Here is a 21,723-nt window from a genome sequence, read left to right on the forward strand (position 1 = left end):
AAGAAAAACTATCAGGCGGGTCGCTTTAAATCAGCTTCCCCTGTCCCCCTGTCTGTTGTGTTTGGCCTGACAGCTATACTCACTGGAGTGGAAGAGACCAGAGAGAGTCATGGGCAGACTGAAGAGTGGAGTGGACAATAACACTAACAGGAGGACAGGATGTTGTGATCAGTGACCCGTCTCACAGAGTCCTACTGTATTTCCTGTCTGTCTGACTTCTCTAGGGACCGAGAGGATAGCCAGGAAATAAGGACAACTTCTAACAACCTCTGTGGTTCTTCAGGGACTGATGTAGTGTGTATTGGGGATAGAAGGACAGTGTATTTTAGAGCATTATCACTGAGGTTGTTTGTGAAGGAGCTGCCAGGTCTATCGGTGAAGAATCCACAGGTTATCTTTATAACTTCTTTATGCTGCAGAAAGTCACATACAGACAGACAGGGCATCAGTGGAGTTTTCACGCAGACAGACAGACAGGGCATCAGTGGAGTTTTCACGCAGACAGACAGAGCATCAGTGGAGTTTTCACGCAGACAGACAGAGCATCAGTGGAGTTTCCACGCAGACAGACAGAGCATCAGTGGAGTTTTCACGCAGACAGACAGACAGGGCATCAGTGGAGTTTTCACGCAGACAGACAGACAGGGCATCAGTGGAGTTTCCACGCAGACAGACAGAGCATCAGTGGAGTTTTCACACAGACAGACAGAGCATCAGTGGAGTTTTCACGCAAACAGACAGAGCATCAGTGGAGTTTCCACGCAGACAGACAGAGCATCAGTGGAGTTTTCACGCAGACAGACAGACAGGGCATCAGTGGAGTTTTCACGCAGACAGACAGACAGGGCATCAGTGGAGTTTCCACGCAGACAGACAGAGCATCAGTGGAGTTTTCACACAGACAGACAGAGCATCAGTGGAGTTTTCACACACACAGACAGACACATGCAGGCAGGTAGACAGACAGGCAGACAGACAGGTAGAGAGACAGGTAGACAAACAGACATGCAGGCAGACAGACAGATAGACAAACAGACAGGCAGACAGACAGGTAGACAGACAGGTAGACAGACACAGACAGGCAGGCAGGCAGACAGACAGGTAGACAAACAGACAGGCAGGCAGAGAGACAGGTAGACAGACAGGTAGACAGACACAAACATGCAGGCAGACAGACAGGTAGACAAACAGACTCTCTGTGGCCCTGGTAGATTCAGTAGTGACTCCTTGATGTTGGCCAACTAAACCTCTCCCTGAGTATATTACAGGATGAGGTCATGTCCTACCACTGTGGAACAGAGGAACACTTCGTCTTGTGGTTTCCATGATGAAAAATAAAAGATGGTGTTAGGAAAAACAACTACGGGCACAACCAAGACCACTTCAGAATCAAACACAACAACAAAGAGTTAGATCCTTTCCAACAGAGATGAGAGAGAGGGAAGAGACGGCGCGACAGAGAGATACAGAGACAGGAAGAGAGACAGAGAGAGAGAGAGAGAGGGGGAAGAGATGGCACGACAGAGAGATACAGAGACAGGAAGAGAGACAGAGAGAGAGAGAGAGAGAGAGGGAGGGAAGAGACGGCGCGACAGAGAGATACAGAGACAGGAAGAGAGACAGAGAGAGACATCTCGATCTGGACTGTCTCTATGACCATGTTCACCTGTACAGGGAGACAGTCCCCATCCTTGCCAAGACTCTCAAGGACGTTGCTTTAAACCGCAGCCCGACCTCTCCACCCAGGAACAGCGGAGCAATCTCCACCTCGTCGAGATCACCGAGACAACACCCCGGACCAGCACCCTGGACCCCCCAGCCACGACCACAGCACCACCAACCTCAATGTCCACCACAGCCAGCGCAGCACAGACCACCCCAGCCCAGCTTCAGAGCCACCCAGACGAGGCCTCCCACCCCCCTGCCCCCCACCGCAGACCCAAACTTGGAGGAGCCACAGCCCAGCAGGCAGAGCTACGCACAGGCTGTGAGAGGAGCAACTGGCCCAGCCCCCACCAACCAAACGAGTGACATTAAACACATGCTGAGTCTGCTATGCTCACATGTGATAGGCCGAGGGTCATGGTAAGATGAGCACAAGAACTCCACCATCCTCACACTACATCCACCCAAGTGACATGACACAAATTCTATCTTAAATGATAAACAAATTACATTTGCAAAATAAGAGTTTACTTTAATTGAAAAATCCTATTTTAATGGTTCTTCTTGGATTGTGGGTGTTTGTCTCATTTTGAAAGGTAAAGAAAAGAAAAGAAAAAAAAGTTATGAAGTCTTTTTACGTTGCATGTTGGAATTTACAAGGATTGAAGTCCTCTGCTTTTGGGCTAAAGAGCAGAAACCCAGACTTCCTGAAAGAAATTGATGATGTTGATATTGTAGTACTACAGGAAACATGGTGCAGAGGTGATGTTTCCACTGGCTGTCCACTAGGTTATAGGGAGATAATCATACCATCCACTAAATTAAAGGGAATCAAACAGGGCAGAGACTCAGGGGGAATGCTAATATGGTATAAATCCGAACTAATTAATTCAATCGAATTGATCAAAACAGGAGAATTCTTTATCTGGTTAAAAATCAACAAGGAGGCTATCTTGACAGATAAAAACGTCTTCCTCTGTGCCACATACATTCCCCCCTCAGAGTCACCCTACTTCAATTAAGAGAGCTTCTCCATTCTAGAGGGGGAGATTAGTCACTTTCAGGCCCAAGGCAACGTACTGGTCTGTGGAGACCTGAATGCTAGAACAGCAGAAGAACAAGACACTATTAACAGTCATGGGGACAAACACCTACCAGGAAGCAACAACATTTCCCTCCCCACATACCCCCACAGAAACAACTATGACAAAGTGAAAAACAAAAACAGAGTACAGCTCCTGAGGCTCTGTCGAACACTGGGTCTGTACATAGTCAATGGCAGGCTGAGAGGAGACTCTTTTGGTAGGTACACCTACAGCTCATCCCTTGGCAGCAGCACTGTAGACTACTTCCTCACCGACCTAAACCCAGAGTCTCTCAGAGCCTTCACAGTCAGCCCACTAACACCTCTCTCAGACCACAGTAAAATCACAGTGTATCTGAGAAGAGCAGAACCCAACCATGAAGCATCACGGCCCAATAAATTACATGGTACTAAACAAGCCTATAGATGGAGTGCAAACAGTACAGACATCTACCAAAAAGCAATTAGTAGCCAAAAAATACAATCTCTCCTGGACAACTTTTTAGCCTTAACATTCTCCTTCAGCAATGAAGGTGTAAATTTGGCTGTTAGGAACATACACTTTATATTTGACAAATTAGCCTCCTTGGCTAATCTAAAGAAGCATAAGAGCAAACCAAAAATAACAGATAATTAAAAATGGTTTGATAATGATTGCAAAAATCTAAGAAAGTCATTGAGAAATATATCTAATCAAAAACATAGAGAACCAGACAACAAACATATACGCCTTCAATATGGGGAAACACTGAAGCAATACAAACGCACCCTAAGAACAAAAAAGGAACAGCACATTAGAAATCAGCTGGATGGAATTGAGGAATCCATAGAATCAAACCACTTCTGGGAGAATTGGAATAAATTAAACAAACCTCATCATGAGGACTTGGCTATCCAAAATGGGGATATGTGGAGAAATCACTTTGCAAACCTCTACAGCAATATAACAAAGATCCCAGAACAAAAAGATGTACAAGAAAAATTACAAATCCTTGAATTAGCAGTCAAAGACTATCAGAATCCTGTGGATACCCCAATTACAGAAGAAGAATTATTGGAAAAACTATGCAATCTCCAACCCAAAAAGGCCTGTGGTGCTGATGGTATTTTAAATGAAATGATCAAATATACAGACCACAAATTCAAATTGGCTATACTCAAACTCTTCAACATTATCCTCACTGCAGGTATTTTCCCCGATATTTGGAACCAGGGATTGATCACACCAATCTATAAAAATGGAGACAAATTTGACCCAAATAATGACAGAGGAATTTGCGTTAACAGCAACTTGGGGAAAATTCTCTGCAGTATTATAAATAGCAGACTACATCATTTCCTTGACGAACACAACGTCCTGAGCAGAAGCCAGATTGGATTTCTAAAAAATTATCGTGCAACAGACCACATTTACATCCTCCACACTCTAATTGATAAACAAGTTAACCAAAACAAAGTCAAAATCTACTCGTGTTTTGGAGATTTCAAGAAAGCATTTGATTCAATTTGGCACAAAGGTCTTTTTTATAAACTAATAGAAAGTGGTATTGGAGGGAAAACATATGATTTTATTAAATCAATGTACACTAAAAACAAATGTGCGGTTAAAATTGGCAACAAGCAAACAGACTTCTTCTCTCAGGGGCGTGGAGTGAAACAGGGCTGCCCAATAAGTCCAACATTATTTAACATCTACATTAATGAATTGGCAAAAACATTAGAAGAATCGGCAGCACCTGGTATCACCCTACACAACACTGAAATCAAGTGTCTGCTGTACGCAGATGACCTGGTGCTGCTGTCTCCCACTAAAGAGGGGTTACAGCAGCACCTAGATCATCTTCACAGGTTCTGTCAAACCTGGGCTCTGACCGTTAACCTAAAAAAAACAAATATAATGATATTCCAAAAAAGGTCCGTAAATAAGGATGACAAATATAAATTCCATTTGGACACAGTTCTATTAGAACACACCAAAAACTACACATATCTAGGACTAAATATCAGCAACACAGGTAGCTTTCACATGGCTGTGAATGAGCTGAGAGACAAAGCAAGAAGAGCATTCTATGCCATTAAAAGGAGCATCAAAATTGAAATTCCAATTAGAATCTGGCTCAAAATTTTTCAATCAGTTATAGAACCAATTGCTCTATATGGCAGTGAAGTATGGGGTCCACTCTCTAATAATGAATTTACCAAATGGGACAAACATCCAATTGAAATATTGCATGCAGAGTTTTGCAAGACTGTATTGCAAGTACAAAGAAAAACTCAAAATAACGCATGTAGGGCAGAATTGGGCCAATAAATTGGGCCCGTTCTCATTCGAATAGAAAAAAGAGCCATTAAATTTTACAACCATCTAAAAACAAGTGACCAAGTGACTACTACACTGTGACAAATACTCAGACCTAAGAGCCTATTTCTTTCCCAAAATTATAATTCAATACAAAGAATTTGAAACCATAAAAGATGAAGAAAAAATATTTATTGGGTGAAAAGCCAAAATGTGTCCTCCTGCCACAGCCTGAGGGACAGCCAGTGAAAAGTGCAAAGTAATGTTGATAATATTTCCCAATTAGCTTAGTTTTGTTTTGTCTTTCATACCAGGTCATATGTCTTCTCAGTCATGTTGACACTGGTCTACTACCATTGCTTTAATGTATTGTTGTTCTGATTAATATTGTTGTTGTAGCTGTTATTAATGGTAATCCCATGTCCACTACTACTATTGTTATTGCTGTTGGTCCCACCATTTATTTATATATAAATATATATATATATTTTGTATATATATACATATATATTTGATTTTTATTTTTCGATATGTATACTTTGACAATGTAAGTAATAATGAACTTGCCATGTCAATAGAGTCAATTGAATTGAATTGAGAGAGAGAGAGAGAGAGAGGGAAGAGACGGCGTGACAGAGAGATACAGAGACAGGAAGAGAGACAGAGAGAGAGAGAGAGAGAGAGGGAAGAGATGGCGCGACAGAGAGATACAGAGACAGGAAGAGAGACAGAGAGAGAGCGAGAGAGAGAGGGAAGAGATGGCGCGACAGAGAGATAAAGAGACAGGAAGAGAGACAGAGAGAGAGAGAGAGAGAGAGGGAAGAGACGGCGTGACAGAGAGATACAGAGACAGGAAGAGAGACAGAGAGAGAGAGAGAGGGAAGAGATGGCGCGACAGAGAGATACAGAGACAGGAAGAGAGACAGAGAGAGAGAGAGAGGGAAGAGATGGCGCGACAGAGAGATACAGAGACAGGAAGAGAGACAGAGAGAGAGAGAGAGAGGGAAGAGACGGCGTGACAGAGAGATACAGAGACAGGAAGAGAGACAGAGAGAGAGAGAGAGGGAAGAGATGGCGCGACAGAGAGATACAGAGACAGGAAGAGAGACAGAGAGAGAGAGAGAGAGAGAGACTGAGTGAGCATAGCCTTGCTATCAAGAGATGCCTCCTTAAGCAGACCTTGCTCTCGAGAGAAAACCACAAAATGAGGTGGAAACTGAGCTGCACTTCCTAACCTCCTGCCAATTATACGACCATATCAAAGACGCATATTTCCCACAGACCCATAAAGAATTTGGAAACAAAGCAAATATTGATTAACTCCCATACCTGTTCGGTGAAATACTACAGTGTGTCACCACAGCAGCTGATATTTATCAGCTAATTTATTTTCCCTTGCCATTCATATTGCAACTACAGTATCTGCACATGGATAAAACACTGTACATGGCTGATAACATAACATTTGAAATGCTTTTATTCGGTTGAAACATTTGTGAGTGTAATGTAAACTGTTGATTTCTAATGCTAATAAAGCCCCTTTGAATTGAATTGAGAGAATTGAATTGAGAAAGATAGAGAAAGAACCAGAAAGAGAAAGAGAGAGGGGAAGATGGGGATAGGAGAGAGAGAGAGAGAGAGAGAGAGAGAGAGAGAGAGAGAGAGAGAGAGAGAGAGACAGAGAGAGAGAGAGTGAAAGATGGGGAGAGAGAGAGAACCAGAAAGAGAAAGAGAGAGGGGAAGACGGGGATAGAAGAGAGAGAGATAGAGAAAGAGGGAGGGGAAGATGGGGAGAGAGAAAGAAAGGCATATGCTAGACTACCACACAAGACAATTCCAGACGTGTGTAAATACCAGAGGTCTCCAGGAAAGAGCGAGAGACAAGTTGATGATCTACCTCAGAGAGGGAAACGTGGTCTCACAGAACCTCAGGATGGATTGAGATAACACTAGATAAACACAGAGAAGGAATGACGGAAAAGGAAAGACTTAAAAAGATAAAGCAGAAGACAGTCAAACTAAAGAAACCAAAAGACAGGTAAAAAGAGACATCCAAAAAGAGACAGGCAAAAAGAGACAGGCAAAAAGAGACAGGCAAAAAGAGACAGGCAAAAAGAGACAGGTAAAAAGAGACAGGTAAACAGAGACATCCAAAAAGAGACATCCAAAAAGAGACATCCAAAAAGAGACATCCAAAAAGAGACAGGTAAAAAGAGACATCCAAAAAGATACAGGCAAAAAGAGACAGGCAAAAAGAGACATCCAAAAAGAGACAGGCAAAAAGAGACATCCAAAAAGAGACAGGCAAAAAAAGACAGGCATAAAGAGACAAGCAAAAAGAGACATCCAAAAAGAGACAGGCAAAAAGAGACAGGTAAACAGAGACATCCAAAAAGAGACAGGCAAAAAGAGACAGGCAAAAATAGACATCCAAAAAGAGACAGGTAAACAGAGACATCCAAAAAGAGACAGGCAAAAAGAAACAGGTAAACAGAGACATCCAAAAAGAGACATCCAAAAAGAGACATCCAAAAAGATACAGGCAAAAAGAGACATCCAAAAAGAGACAGGCAAAAAGAGACTTCCAAAAAGAGACAGGCAAAAAGAGACATCCAAAAAGAGACAGGCAAAAAGAGACAGGTCAACAGAGACATCCAAAAAGAGACATCCAAAAAGAGACAGGTCAACAGAGACATCCAAAAAGAGACATCCAAAAAGAGACAGGGAAAAAGAGACAGGGAAAAAGAGACATCAAAAAAGATACATCCAAAAAGAGACAAGCAAAAAGAGACTTCCAAAAAGATACAGGCAAAAAGAGACATCCAAAAAGAGACAAGCAAAAAGAGACAAGCAAAAAGAGACAGGCAAAAAGAGACAAGCAAAAAGAGATATCCAAAAAGAGACAGGCAAAAAGAGACATCCAAAAAGATACAGGCAAAAAGAGACAGGTCAACAGAGACATCCAAAAAGAGACATCCAAAAAGAGACATCCAAAAAGAGACATCAAAAAAGATACAGGCAAAAAGAGACAGGCAAAAAGAGACAGGCAAAAAGAGACATCCAAAAAGAGACAGGCAAAAAGAGAAATCCAAACAGAGACATCCAAAAAGAGACAGGCATAAAGAGACAAGCAAAAAGAGACATCCAAAAAGAGACAGGCAAAAAGAGACATCCAAAAAGAGAGGCAAAATGAGACAGGCAAAAAGAGACATCCAAAAAGAGACAGGCAAAAATAGACATCCAAAAAGAGACAGGCAAAAAGAGACAAGCAAAAAGAGACATCCCAAAAGAGACAGGCAAAAAGAGACAGGCAAAAAGAGACAGGCAAAAAGATACAGACAAAAAGATACAGACAAAAAGAGACAGGCAAAAAGAGACATCCAAAAAGATACAGGCAAAAAGAGACAGACAAAAAGAGACAGGTAAACAGAGACATCCAAAAAGAGACACGCAAAAAGAGACATCCCAAAAGAGACAGGCAAAAAAAGACATCTAAAAAGAGACAGGCAAAAAGAGACAGGCAAAAATAGACAGGTAAACAGAGACATCCAAAAAGAGACAGGCAAAAAGAGACAAGCAAAAAGAGACAGGTAAAAAGAGACATCCAAAAAGATACAGGAAAAAAGAGACAGGCAAAAAGAGACAGGTAAACAGAGACATCCAAAAAGAGACATCCAAAAAGAGACAGGCAAAAAGAGACAGGTAAACAGAGACATCCAAAAAGAGACATCCAAAAAGAGACAGGCAAAAAGAGACAGGCAAAAAGAGACATCCCAAAAGAGACAGGCAAAAAGAGACACCCAAAAAGAGACAGGCAAAAATAGACAGGCAAAAAGATACAGACAAAAAGAGACAGGTAAACAGAGACATCCAAAAAGAGACAGGCAAAAAGAGACATCCAAAAGAGACAGGTAAACAGAAACATCCAAAAAGAGACAGCCAAGAAGTGAGAATTGGCAAGAAAGCAAGAGAAAAGAGGAAATCAGAAAGAAAACATGAAGATAGAGAATGAGAGAATGAAAGAGGGAATAAAAGAGAGTCAGTCTGCTGGCTGCAACAGGAGGGTCTTATTTCACTGCATGCTGGGACCACTGAACAGAGACAATGCAACTGAGATGGGGATGCAGGCCATCTAGTGGGTTTAAGCATTTGCACACACACAAAACACACACACACAAACACAGAAAAACTGACAAACACACATTAGTTATGTATCCAGTAACAGTACAGGACCTACCAAGAGAAGTAGTCATGATGAAGAGACTTTCAGAGGACAATCCCACTTTGTCTGTCTGGAGAAAAACAGAGCTGTACACTGCCACAGCTCTCTCTGTCTGTCTGCTAAACAGATCTTTTCTCGCTCTCTCTCGCACTCTCCTCTCTCTCCCTCGCTCTTCTCTCCTCCCTCTCTATGCTCACTCAGTCTCTCTCTCTGTCTCCTCTCTCTCTCTCTGTCTCCTCTCTCTCTCTCTCCCTCTCTCTCTCTCCTCTCTCTCTCTCTCCCTCCCTCGCTCCTCTCTCCTCTCTCTCTCTTTTCTCTCTAAAACTCTAAACTTGACTTATCTTTTCTTCTCCTGAATCACCTTCCTTTGTCTCCTGTGGTTCAGCTGATCTTGTCCATGTGGAGCTGAAGACTGTCTGCCTCCCTCCCGGCACAAATGAGAGACTCTTTTAAATGAGAGAACTGTCTTTTCTCTCCCCACACTCTCTCACTCTCTCACTGCTCCTTTCTCCCCTCTTACTCTCTCTCCTCCCTCTTTCTCTCCTCTCTCTGTCTATGTGCTCTATAAGTAAGGCAGCAGTGTGAGCTCTGTTTAAACTCCTGTGGTCGGCAGCAGGCTGAATGAAGTCATTTCGGATCTGGAACAGAATACAACAGAGACTAACCATGTTCCATTCCTCCACTCCCCGTTGGAAAATAGTTCCCTGTTAGCTACAGACTTGTTGTGACACTGCTTGAGTCCGAATTCTCTAGGAGGGAGGGAGGGAGGGAGGGAGGAGAGGGATAGGCCCCCTCCCCTTCTCTCTCTTCCCCTTCTTCTCTCTCACTGACCACTTTGCATTGTCTCCTACAATCTGTTTCCTCCAATCAAAAGGCTTTCCTGAAGGTCAGGGGTCGCTCGAGTCCTTTTAAGGCGGTGGAGGGGGTTGAACTCAGGGTTCTATAGCCTCTCTGTCAGGGCATGTGTCACTACTCCCACCATCTGCTCTCTCTGCTGCTGCCCAAACACACATACACACGCACACACGTGTGCACGCACAAGCATACACACAAACAGGCATGGAGACATACTGACCGTGTTTCCTGCTATGTCTGACCTCAACACATAAATAACATCAGAAAACGTTAAATCTGATTGTGTTAGAGCTGATCTCTTTTTTACTACTAACATATGGTACTCGACTTGTCCTATTTTACTTGTCCTATTCTATCATCACAAGCTCTGCTTGCTGCTCGTCAGTCAGGAGTTACAGTTATGAGGAATGTGTATCTAACATCATGATCCCTGCTAGTACAGCATGTATCATTTATCGTATTACAGTACTTCTCATGAGTTAGGCTCTCCTTTCCCATGTCATTCTACAGCAGCACTACTCTACAGCTGTACTGTTAGCCAGCCTGCCAGCTTAGTAGAGTCTGACACTGGCACAGTCAGTGTAGTCAGCTCAGCTTTCCCCATTGTGACCGTGTCTCCCATTGTGACCGTGTCTCCCATTGTGACCGTGTCTCCCATTGTGACCGTGTCTCCCATTGTGACCGTGTCTCCCATTGTGACCGTGTTCCCATTGTGACCGTGTTCCCATTGTGACCGTGTCTCCCATTGTGACCGTGTCTCCCATTGTGACCGTGTCTCCCATTGTGACCGTGTCTCCCATTGTGACCGTGTCTCCCATTGTGACCGTGTCTCCCATTGTGACCGTGTCTCCCATTGTGACCGTGTTCCCATTGTGACCGTGTCTCCCATTGTGACCGTGTCTCCCATTGTGACCGTGTCTCCCATTGTGACCGTGTCTCCCATTGTGACCGTGTCTCCCATTGTGACCGTGTCTCCCATTGTGACCGTGTCTCCCATTGTGACCGTGTTCCCATTGTGACCGTGTCTCCCATTGTGACCGTGTCTCCCATTGTGACCGTGTCTCCCATTGTGACCGTGTCTCCCATTGTGACCGTGTCTCCCATTGTGACCGTGTCTCCCATTGTGACCGTGTCTGTGCCTCGATTTAGGTCGGCCAAAAATATAAATGGCGGTGTTCGTCTTAGCAATCTCATTGGAATAAAGACCTCTTCCATTCCTGTCATTATTGAAAGAGATAGCGATAATATCTCACATCTCAAAATAGGACTACTTAATGTTAGATCCCTCACTTCCAAGGCAGTCATAGTCAATGACCATAACCTTAATGTGATTGGCCTGACTGAAACATGGCTCAAGCCTAATGAATTTACTGTGTTAAATGAGGCCTCCCTTCCTTATTACACTAGTGTCCCACAAAGGTGCAGATGTTACTAACATTTACGACATCAAAAAAAAGACTGCGTTTTTGTCTTTTGAGCTTCTAGTCATGAAATCTATGCAGTGTCATGACGTTGCCCTCGTTGGGTGCAGCAAGCCCCATCCCCCTCTCCCTGCCTCCTACAACTAGGCTGCTGTGGTCAGAGAGGTCGTAAATTCCAGGAGGAGATGATCTCCTCATGGCCACAGTATAGAGACAGAGTAAAGTTTCATAGAGAACAAAGGAATTTCTTCCATCTCACAGAACTTGAGGTCCGAACAACATTTATGTTCTAGAGAAGGTATAAAAGATCGGTGAAGAATCCAGCTACGAACTGGTCCGTTTGGTACAAGTTTGTAAAACTCATGGGAGACGGTGCGGCCACATTACCATAACGCTGTTTATATAATAGCCTCAGATATGAGGTTTACATCTAATTGTTGTATAAGATGAATGAGTGAGGATGATACTGTTTGTAAAATTGTGTAATGTGATTTTGGACTGTTTAATGAAGGAAACTCCAATTCCCTTTTGAGTTTAACTAAATCAGAGGACGCGCCCATGAGCCCAGTTAGGGTCAGGCATCCTGGGACAGGCCCTTTCTGCAACTCCCGAATAAAAACCCCACCTTGAGAATTTCTCAACAGACCATGTTTTCTCTCAATCACGAGAGGGCAAAGGTTGCAGACCAGCTTACCTCGATAACGAGAGGGCCAAGGTTTGAGACGATTGCTGAATCTTTTAACCATCCCACGTGGTTAAACTCTTAGACTATCTATACCGACAGAATAAGAACAAGTCTTTGATATTAATTACTAGTCTGCAGCTAGGAATTCGATATCATTGAACGCAAAGACCGACAACCGCCGACACATATATCCATAACGACATGAATGAATGTCACTCTGAACTATCCATTCTAACCACGACCGAGAAAGAGAGAGAGAGAGAGAGAGAGAGACAAACTCTCCAACAGAAACAAACTTTTCAACAGAGACCCCGACGACACAATGTAAACGTAAATATATATATTGATTACAATTGTTCCCGTATGAGTGAGCGTTCATGTGCAAAGGATTAGCATTTCAATTGTTATAATTATCAACTGTGTGTTGTCTTATCTCAGTCGACCCGCACTTCCCTTTGTACACCAAGCCGCGATGCCGGTTTATCCCACTAGGGAAACTCCGTTATCATTTCCTTGTAACTATCTACTGTTTGTTTATGCATTTCTGTGAATTACTTAGTTAGTAAATAAATTATTTAACTTCTCTAGGGTAGGGTGCAGCCTTCGGAATTTTGGATGAAATGCATGCCCAAATTAAACGGCCTGTTTCTTGGTGCCAGAAGATATGATATGCATACAACTGGTAGATTTGGATAGAAAACACTCGAAAGTTTCCAAAACTGTTAAAATAGTGTCTGTGAGTTTAACAGAACTGATTTGGCAGGCGAAAACCTATTTTCTATTTAATGCCATTACAGTATCCCTTGACTTAGGACTCAACTTGCAGTTTCTATACCTTCCACTAGATGTCAACAGTCTTTAGAATGTGTTTCAGTCTTGTATTCCGAAAAATGAGGAAGTAAGAGCAGTCTGAATGAGTGGACCCTAAAGTTTCACGGAGCTTTTTCCTGCGCAAGACCGAGAGAGTGCGTTTCTTGTTTACATTTTATATTGTCCGGTTGAAATAGTATCGATTATTTAGGCTAAAAACAACCTTAGGTTTGAATATAAACATCGTTTGACATGTTTCTATGAACTTTACGGATACATTTTGGATTTTTTTGTCTTCCTGTTTTGACTGCGTTTCAGCCTGTGGATTACTGAAGAAAACGCGTGAACAAAACTGAGGTTTTTGGGTATAAAGAGACTTTATCGAACAAGAGGAACATTTATTGAGTAAATTAATGTCTGCTGAGTGCAACCATATGAATATCATCAAAGGTAAGGGATTAATTTTATCTCTATTTCTAAATTGTGTAACTGTTCTATCTGGCTGGCTACTGTTTGTAATGATTTGTCTTGTGGGCTATGTTCTCATAATCGTAATGTATGCTTTCGCCGTAAAGCATTTTTAAAATCTGACACCGTGGTTGGATTCACAAGAAGTTAATTTTTAAACCTATGTAAAATATGTTTTGTTTTCTGAATTTTTATAATGAGTATTTCTGTTTTTGAATTTGGCGCCCAGCAGTTTCACTGGCTGTTGAAGTGGTGGGACGCTACGGTCTCATGTGCCCAAGAGAGGTTAACTTCTCTAGGGTAGGGAGCAGCATTTTCACGTTTGGATGAAAAACATACCCAAATACAACTGCCAGTTACTCATCGCCAGGAGATAAGATATGCATATTATTGGTAGATTTGGATTGGAAACACTCTGAAGTTTCTAAAATTGTTTGAATCATGTCTGTGAGTATAACAGAACTTATTTAGCAGGGGAAACCCCAAGGACAAACCATTCAGATTTTTGTTTTGTTTTTGAGGTCACCGTCTTTTCAATGAGATTTCATTGGGACACCAGATTTCTAAGCAACTTGCTTGCAGTTCCTACGGCTTCCACTGGATGTCAACAGTCGTGAGAAATAGGTTAAGGTTATTCCTTTGTGTAATGAAGAAATACGGCCATCTTGAAGTCGAGGCACTCCTGGTGTCCTAGACATGCGTTTCAATCAAACAGAAGGCATGCTACATATCGTTTTAATCCTGTATTGAACACATATCATCCCGTCTTCAATTTTATCGATTATTAATGTTAAAAAATACCTAAAGTTGTTTTACATAAGTAGTTTGACATTTTTTGGCAAAGTTTAAAGGTAACCTTTGATATATTTTGTCATCATGTTTGAGCAAGTTGGAACCGGTGTTTTTCTGGATCAAACGCGCCAAATAAATGGACATTTTGGACATATATTGACAGATTTAATATAACAAAAGGACCATTTGTGATGTTTATGGGACATATTGGAGTGACAACAACAAAAGCTCGTCAAAGGTAAGGCATGAATTATATTTTTATTCTGCGTTTTGTGTCGCTCCTGCAGGGTTGAAATGTTTTCTCTCTTTTGTTTACAATGGTGCTATGCTCAGATAATACCATCGTATGCTTTCGCTGAAAAGCCTATTTGAATTCTGACATGTTGGCTGGATTCACAACCAGTGTAGCTTTAATTTGATATCTTTCATGTGTGATTTAATGAAAGTTTGATTTTATAGTAATTTTCATAGTCATTCATTTTAATGTGGCGCTATGCATTTTCTCAGGCTTTTTGCCAAGTGATACAGTAGCGTCTTGCCTAAACTCAGATTTTTTTATATAAATATGAACTTTACCAAACATAAAATACATGTATTGTGTAACATGAAGTCCTATGAATGTCATCTGATGAAGATTATCAAAGGTTAGTGATTCATTTTATCTCTATTTCTGCTTTTTGTTAATGCTCTCTTTAGCTGGAAACATGGCTGTCTTTTTCTGTGACTTGGCTCATACCTTACATAATCGTTTGGTGTGCTTTCGTCGTAAAACCTTTTTGAAATCGGACACTTTGGCTGGATTTACAACAAGTGTAGCTTTAAAATTGTGTAAAATACTTGTATGTTTGAGGAATTTAAATTATGGGATTTCTGTTGTTTTGAATATGGCGCCCTGCAGTATCACTGGCTGTTGATGAGGTGGGAAGCTAACGTCCCACCTACCCTAGAGAGGTTAAGACAATTGATGTATGGATGACTCATAGTGAAGACTGGGTTCGTGCAGATAACCAACAATTTACGATGTTTGGAATGAGACTAACGTGAGGTAAAGTAAATAATTCATTAATTAAGAAGACTAATTGATCAGATATGAAAATATCTGAAAAGTTATATTAGGAAAATTAAAACTTTGTAATCTGAATATTTTCCTTGGTGCCCCGACTTCCTAGTTAATTACAGTTACATGATTAATCAGTTTAATCGCGTAATAATAATTACAGAGAATCTTTGATAAAAACTAAGTCTTCAGTTAATGATAGTAAAGACACGACAGCAGCCTAACTCAATCACTTTTAATAGTTTACAGTGTTCCTCACTGAGTTCCCTGAATTTCTATCGGAGCTTGTAGTCATCACAGATAATATTCCAATTTTTGGTGACTTCAATATTCACATGGAAAAGTCCACAGACCCACTCCAAAAGGCTTTCGGAGCAATCATCGACTCAGTGGGTGTAACGTTCGTCTGAAGAAGTGGACCAAAGTGCAGCATAATTTGTGGTCATCATATTTATTAAATGAGAACTAGCAACAAAATAACACAGTGATACCAAAACGAACGTACCGTACCGTAGGCTACAAGAGCTGTACAAAAACAAGATCCCACAACATAGGTGGGAAAAAAGGCTACCTAAGTATGATTCCCAATCAGAGACAACGATAGACAGCTGCCTCTGATTGGGAACCACACTCGGCCAAACACAAAGAAATACAAAACATAGAATGCCCACCCCACATCACACCCTGACCTCACTAAATAGAGAAATAAAACGGCTCTCTAAGGCCCGGGCGTGACAGTGGTTTTTGTCCAACATGTCTCCGGACCTACGCATTGCCACAGTCATACCCTGGATCTAGTTTTGTCCCGTGGAATAAATATTGTGGATCTAAATGTTTTTCCTCATAATCCTGGACTATTGAACTATCATCTTATAACCTTTGCAATCACAACAAATCATCTACTCAGACCCCAAGCAAGCCGCACTCTAAATTCTCAGACAACCCAAAGATTCCTAGATGCCCTTCCAGACTCCCTCCACTTACCCAAGGACATCGGAGTACAAAAATCAGTTAACCACCTAACCGAGGATCTAAATTTAACCTTGCTTAATACCCTAGAGGCGGTCGCACCTCTAAAAACTAAAATCACTTGTCACAAGAAATTAGCTCCCTGGTATACAGAAAATACATGAGCACTGATGCAAGCTTCAAGAAAATGTAAACGGTAATGGCGCGCCATCAAACTGGAAGTCTTCCGGCTAGCTTGGAAAGACAGTATGGTGCAATATCGAGGAGCCCTCACTGCTGCTTGATCAGCCTACTTTTCCAAACTAAGAATAAAAACAATCCAACATTTATTTTTGATACTGTTGCAAAACTAACTAAAAAGCACAATTTCCCAAAAGAGGATGGCCTTGACTTCAGCAGTGATGAATTCATGAACTTCTTTGATAAAAAGATCACGATCATTAGGAAGCATATTACAGACTCTTCTTTCAATCTGCGTATTTCTCCAAAACACACTTGTCCTGAGTCTGCACAGACCTGCCTAGACCTGGGATCAATAGAGACTATCAAGTTTTTTTATCTCTCGACACATTCACGAAAATAGTAATGTCCTCTAAACCTTCCTACTGGCCCCTATTCCAACTAAACTACTGAAAGAGCTACTTCCTGTGCTTGGCCCTCCTATGTTGAACAAAATAAATGGCTCCCTATGTCACGCCCTGACCATAGTTTGCTTTGTATGTTTTATGTTTTGTTTGGTCAGAGTGTGAACTGACTGCGCATTCTATGTTGTATGTCTGGTTTGTCTATTTCTATGTGTTTGGCCTGATATGGTTCTCAATCAGAGACAAGTGTTTTGCGTTGTCTCTGATTGGGAACCATATTTAGGTAGCCTGTTTTGTATTGTGGGTTGTGGGTTATTGTCTATGCTATGTTGCATGTTTGCACAGTGTTTATATAGCGGTCACGTTCGTCTTATTCGTTTTGTTGTTTTTGTTTAAGTGTTCTTCATTAAACTTAGAAGAATGTATTCAAACCACGCCGTGCTTTGGTCCGCTTCTTACGACGATCGTGACACCCTATCCTCCGGATGTGTACCAAACTCACTAAAAGTGGCAGTAACAAAGTCTCCCCTGAAAAAGCCAAACCTTGACCCCCAAAAATTGTAAAAAAAGAATATCAGCCTATATTAAATCTCTCATTCCTCTCAAAAAATTTAGAAATAGCTGTTGCTCAGCAATTCACTAACTTTTTGAAGACAAATAATGTACACAAAACGCTCCAGTCTGGTTTAAGACCCCATCATAGTCCTGAGACTGCACTCGTGAAGGTGGTAAATTACCTTTTAATGGCGTAAGACCAAGGCTCTGCATCTGTACTCGGGCTCATAGACCTTAGGGCCGCTTTTGACAGCTTCGATCACCACATTCTTTTCGAGAGATTGGAAACCCTAATTGGTCTACATGGACAAGTTCTTGCCTGGTTTAGATCTTATCTGTCGGAAAGATATCAGTTCATCTCCGTGGGTGGTTTGTCCTGACAAATCATTTGTAAGTTTCAGTGTTCGTCAAGTTTCCGTTAGACTCTTGACTACAACCAAAAAATGTGATCATATTATTCAAGTGCTAGCCTCTGGCTTCCTGTTAAGGCTAGGGCTGTTTTCAAGGTTTTACTGCTAACCTACACATCATTACATGGACTTGCTCCTACCTACATATCTCTCAGATTTTGTCCTTCCATACATACTGTACCTATACGTACGCTACGGTCACAAGATGCAGGCCTCCTTATTGTCCCTAAAACTTCTAAGCAAACAGCAGGAGGCAGGGATTTCTCCTATAGAGATCAATTTTTATGGAATGGTCTGCCTATCTATATGAGAGACGCAGACTCGGTTTCGACCTTTAAGTCTTTACTGAAGATTCATCTCTTCAGTAGGTCCAATGATTGAGTGTAGTCTGACCCAGGGGTGCGAAGGTGAAGAGCGAGGAACTGGAGTGACAAACCGCCCGGCACTGCCTGGCCATCCCTAGGAGGGGTGCGTCATGTCTAGCCAGGCTTTTTTTGCTATACTCGACTTGAGTTGGTTGATTCACTGACGTCATCTTCCTGCCCGGTTTTCCACACCCTTGAGCTCGTGTGGTGGAGGAGATCTTCGTAGGCTATACTCAGCCTTGTCTCAGGGTAGTAAGTTGGTGGTCTGTTGATATCCCTCTAGGGGTGTGGGGGCTGTGCTTTGGCAAAGTGGGTGGGGTTATATCCTGCCTGGTTGGTCCTGTCGGATAGGGCCACAGTGTCCCCCGACTCCCACTGTCTCAGCCTCCAGTATCTATACTGCAATAGTCTATGTGCTGGGTGGCTAGGATCAGTCTGTCCTATCTGGGGAAATTCTCCTGTCTTATCTGGTGTCCTGTGTGAACTTAAGTATGCTCCCTCTAATTCTCCCATCTCTCTCTCTTCCCTCCCATCCTTTCCAGGAAGACCTGAGCCCTAAGGCCATGCCTCAGGACTACCTGGCCTCTCCACCAGCACTCTACACCAGTACTCTACACCAGTACTATATGTGTACCACTGCTAATATTGTCCCTCAGATTCATGAAGCAAGGATATGCATGGTAAACTCCACATTAAGACTAGTAAATACGAATATTCCAGACTCCTGCCCCAGTCAAAGCACGCATGCACACACACGCCCCTCTCCTTCCCCAATCCCCATATAATTGCTCTGGTGAGTGAGTGAGTGAGTGAGTGAGTGAGTGAGTGAGTGAGTGAGTGAGTGAGTGAGTGAGTGAGTGAGTGAGTGAGTGAGTGAGTGAGTGAGTGAGTGAGTGAGTGAGTGAGTGAGTGAGTGAGTGAGTGAGTGAGTGAGTGAGTGAGTGAGTGAGTGAGTGAGTGAGTGAGAGAGAGAGAGAGAGAGAGAGAGAGAGAGAGAGAGAGAGAGAGAGAGAGAGAGAGAGAGAGAGAGAGAGAGAGAGAGAGAGAGAGAGAGAGAGAGAGAGAGAGAGAGAGAGAGAGAGAGAGAGAGAGAGAGAGAGAGAGAGAGAGAGAGAGAGAGAGAGAGAGAGAGAGAGAGAGAGAGAGAGAGAGAGAGAGAGAGAGAGAGAGAGAGAGAGAGAGAGAGAGAGAGAGAGAGAGAGAGAGAGAGAGAGAGGTGGGAACCTGGGCTGGAGAGGCATGGGTGCAGGGAGGACATGTTTAGGAGTCGTTGCGTCTGGTGTTGCAGTAATCACTCCCCACATCACAGCAGTGGCCCAGGGTAAAAATGTGATTATGATAATAGCAGTAAACACAATAACTAAAAAGCATTAAGTGAAGGAATGTACAATGCCATCCAGGACCTAATATGGCTGCTGAGTTTCCCAGACTATGATGGGTAAACAGGAAGCTGTGTCTGCTCAGAAACTGCAGAGAAAAATACCTTTGTTCACTACTTTGTATCTATTACCGTGTAGATCCACAAGACTACTCAAGATTTCTTATGGCAAGTCCCAAATAGCACCCTATTACCTATATAGTGCACTACTTATGACCATGGACCATAGGGCTCTGGTCATAAGCAGTGCACTATAAAGGGTATAGGGTGCCATTTGGGATGTGATGGTAAAAGGACCTCACACAACAGTCCTCTCTCAACGCACTCACCTTTTTTGTCTGGTAAATATATTGACACTAAACAGGCTGTTTGACCCTTTAAAGGTTGTGTTCTGCTGTTGTCTTTGTGTTTGATACAAAGCAGAGCGGGAACAGTCTAAATATCAGTCAGGAGGTTTGACATTCATTCTCCTTCTCAGTGAATGGGTTCCAGGGCCTGCTGCCTTGCCTTGTGAAGGTCACTGTTAGTCTGTATTAGACAGGGTCATGACTGATGTAGCCTAATTCAGGACTAACTGAAAGGTAAAAGGACTGAAAGGTGAATGCCTACTCTCGCACGCACGCACGCTACAGGCCCAACCTACCTCCCTCCCAGGTCCACACACACACACGAACACAAACACACACACAGGCGCATGCACACACACACACACACACACACACACACACACACACACACACACACACACACACACACACACACACACACACACACACACACACACACACACACACACACACACACACACACACACACACACACACACACACACACACACACACACACACAGCTTGAGTCTATTGAGTAAAAATGTGGTGGATATAAACGGCAGTATGAAGTCGAGTGTTTACTTTGACCAAATTCCTTTTCAAAACAATGATAAAGTTCATGTACACACACACATACACACACACACACATACACATACACACACACACACACACACACACACACACACACACACACACACACACACACACACACACACACACACACACACACAGAGATTAACTGCAGGATGTGTACCCTAGTGGTCTCTAAAGGAAGTCAAACCAGCTACACCAACGATTATATATTATTTTGACAAGATAGTTCAGTGAACAACAGGCACACCGATATAAAGTAGTTTTTTTCTCCAAAGTTGCCAAAATCCCAAGTGCGTCCACTTATATCAGTGCATTCATAACAACCTAATCATTAGGAAACTTCTACTCAATGAAATAAGCCTCACATAGCAAACTAGAAATGTAATTTTTGTTAACCAAATTAGACACTCTCAATTCCGTGGTCTTATTTTCGTTGACAGATTTTGGGTGGAGTAAACCCTCTCGCTTCGCCTCTTCCTCTCTGGCTACACTCAGCCCATCTCCCAGCAGGACAGGAAGTGAGTGTACATCCTGCCAACAGAGGTCACTTCCTCTCTTTACAGTGAGCTAATTATAGCCTAATTTAAAGTATCAGTTGGACTGGCTTCTCTCAAAGGGATAGAATGAGAATAATCGTTCTATTTTCCCCTGTTACCCTGTCGTCACAGACCATAATATCCTAAACAGGACAATGAAAACACAATGAATCTTACTAAACTCCTATCTTCTCCATATTAAGTTGCCTATTCTTCTATAGTCTATATGGTTCCTGCACCTAGCCAAATCCCCCCCATGCCCTGTCTTTCAGTATTACATAATGCAACCATGTGCGCATCATCAACGGAGAGGCCAGGTGCAGAGGGTATACTGGGGGTATAACAGTGAGGATATAATTAAGCAATAAGGCCCGAGGGGGTGTGGTATATGGCAAATATACCCCGGCTAAGGGCTGTTCTTAAGCACGACGCAATGCAGAGTGCCTGGATACCCCCTAGGTGACTTATTGCTATTATAAACTGGTTACCAACGTTATTAGAGCAGTAAAAATACATGTTTTGACATACTCATGGTATATCTGATATACAACGTCTGTCAGCCAATCAGCATCCAGGAGCCAAACTACCTGGTTTATAATAGGTTATGCATGCCAGTTTAGGATTCCACCCTGCCTCTGAACC

General features: G+C 42.5%; 2 protein-coding genes across 3 annotated transcripts in view; both read right to left on the reverse strand.

Moving 5' to 3' along the window:
* si:ch211-191a24.3 (tensin-3) overlaps positions 1-21,723 on the reverse strand; it is a 103,170-nt gene that overhangs the window by 15,804 nt on the left and 65,643 nt on the right. The window lies entirely within an intron of this gene.
* Positions 6,903-10,935, reverse strand: LOC129869517 (uncharacterized). The gene is made up of 2 exons (XM_055943989.1): positions 9,286-10,935; positions 6,903-8,540 (listed from the first exon to the last, which is right to left on the reverse strand). The coding sequence occupies exon 2, from the start codon at positions 8,510-8,512 to the stop codon at positions 7,067-7,069; it is 1,446 nt and encodes a 481-aa protein (XP_055799964.1). The 5' UTR covers positions 8,513-8,540; positions 9,286-10,935; the 3' UTR covers positions 6,903-7,066.

Source organism: Salvelinus fontinalis, chromosome 14 (assembly GCF_029448725.1).
Source record: "Salvelinus fontinalis isolate EN_2023a chromosome 14, ASM2944872v1, whole genome shotgun sequence".
NCBI classification, from domain to species: Eukaryota; Metazoa; Chordata; class Actinopteri; order Salmoniformes; family Salmonidae; genus Salvelinus; species Salvelinus fontinalis.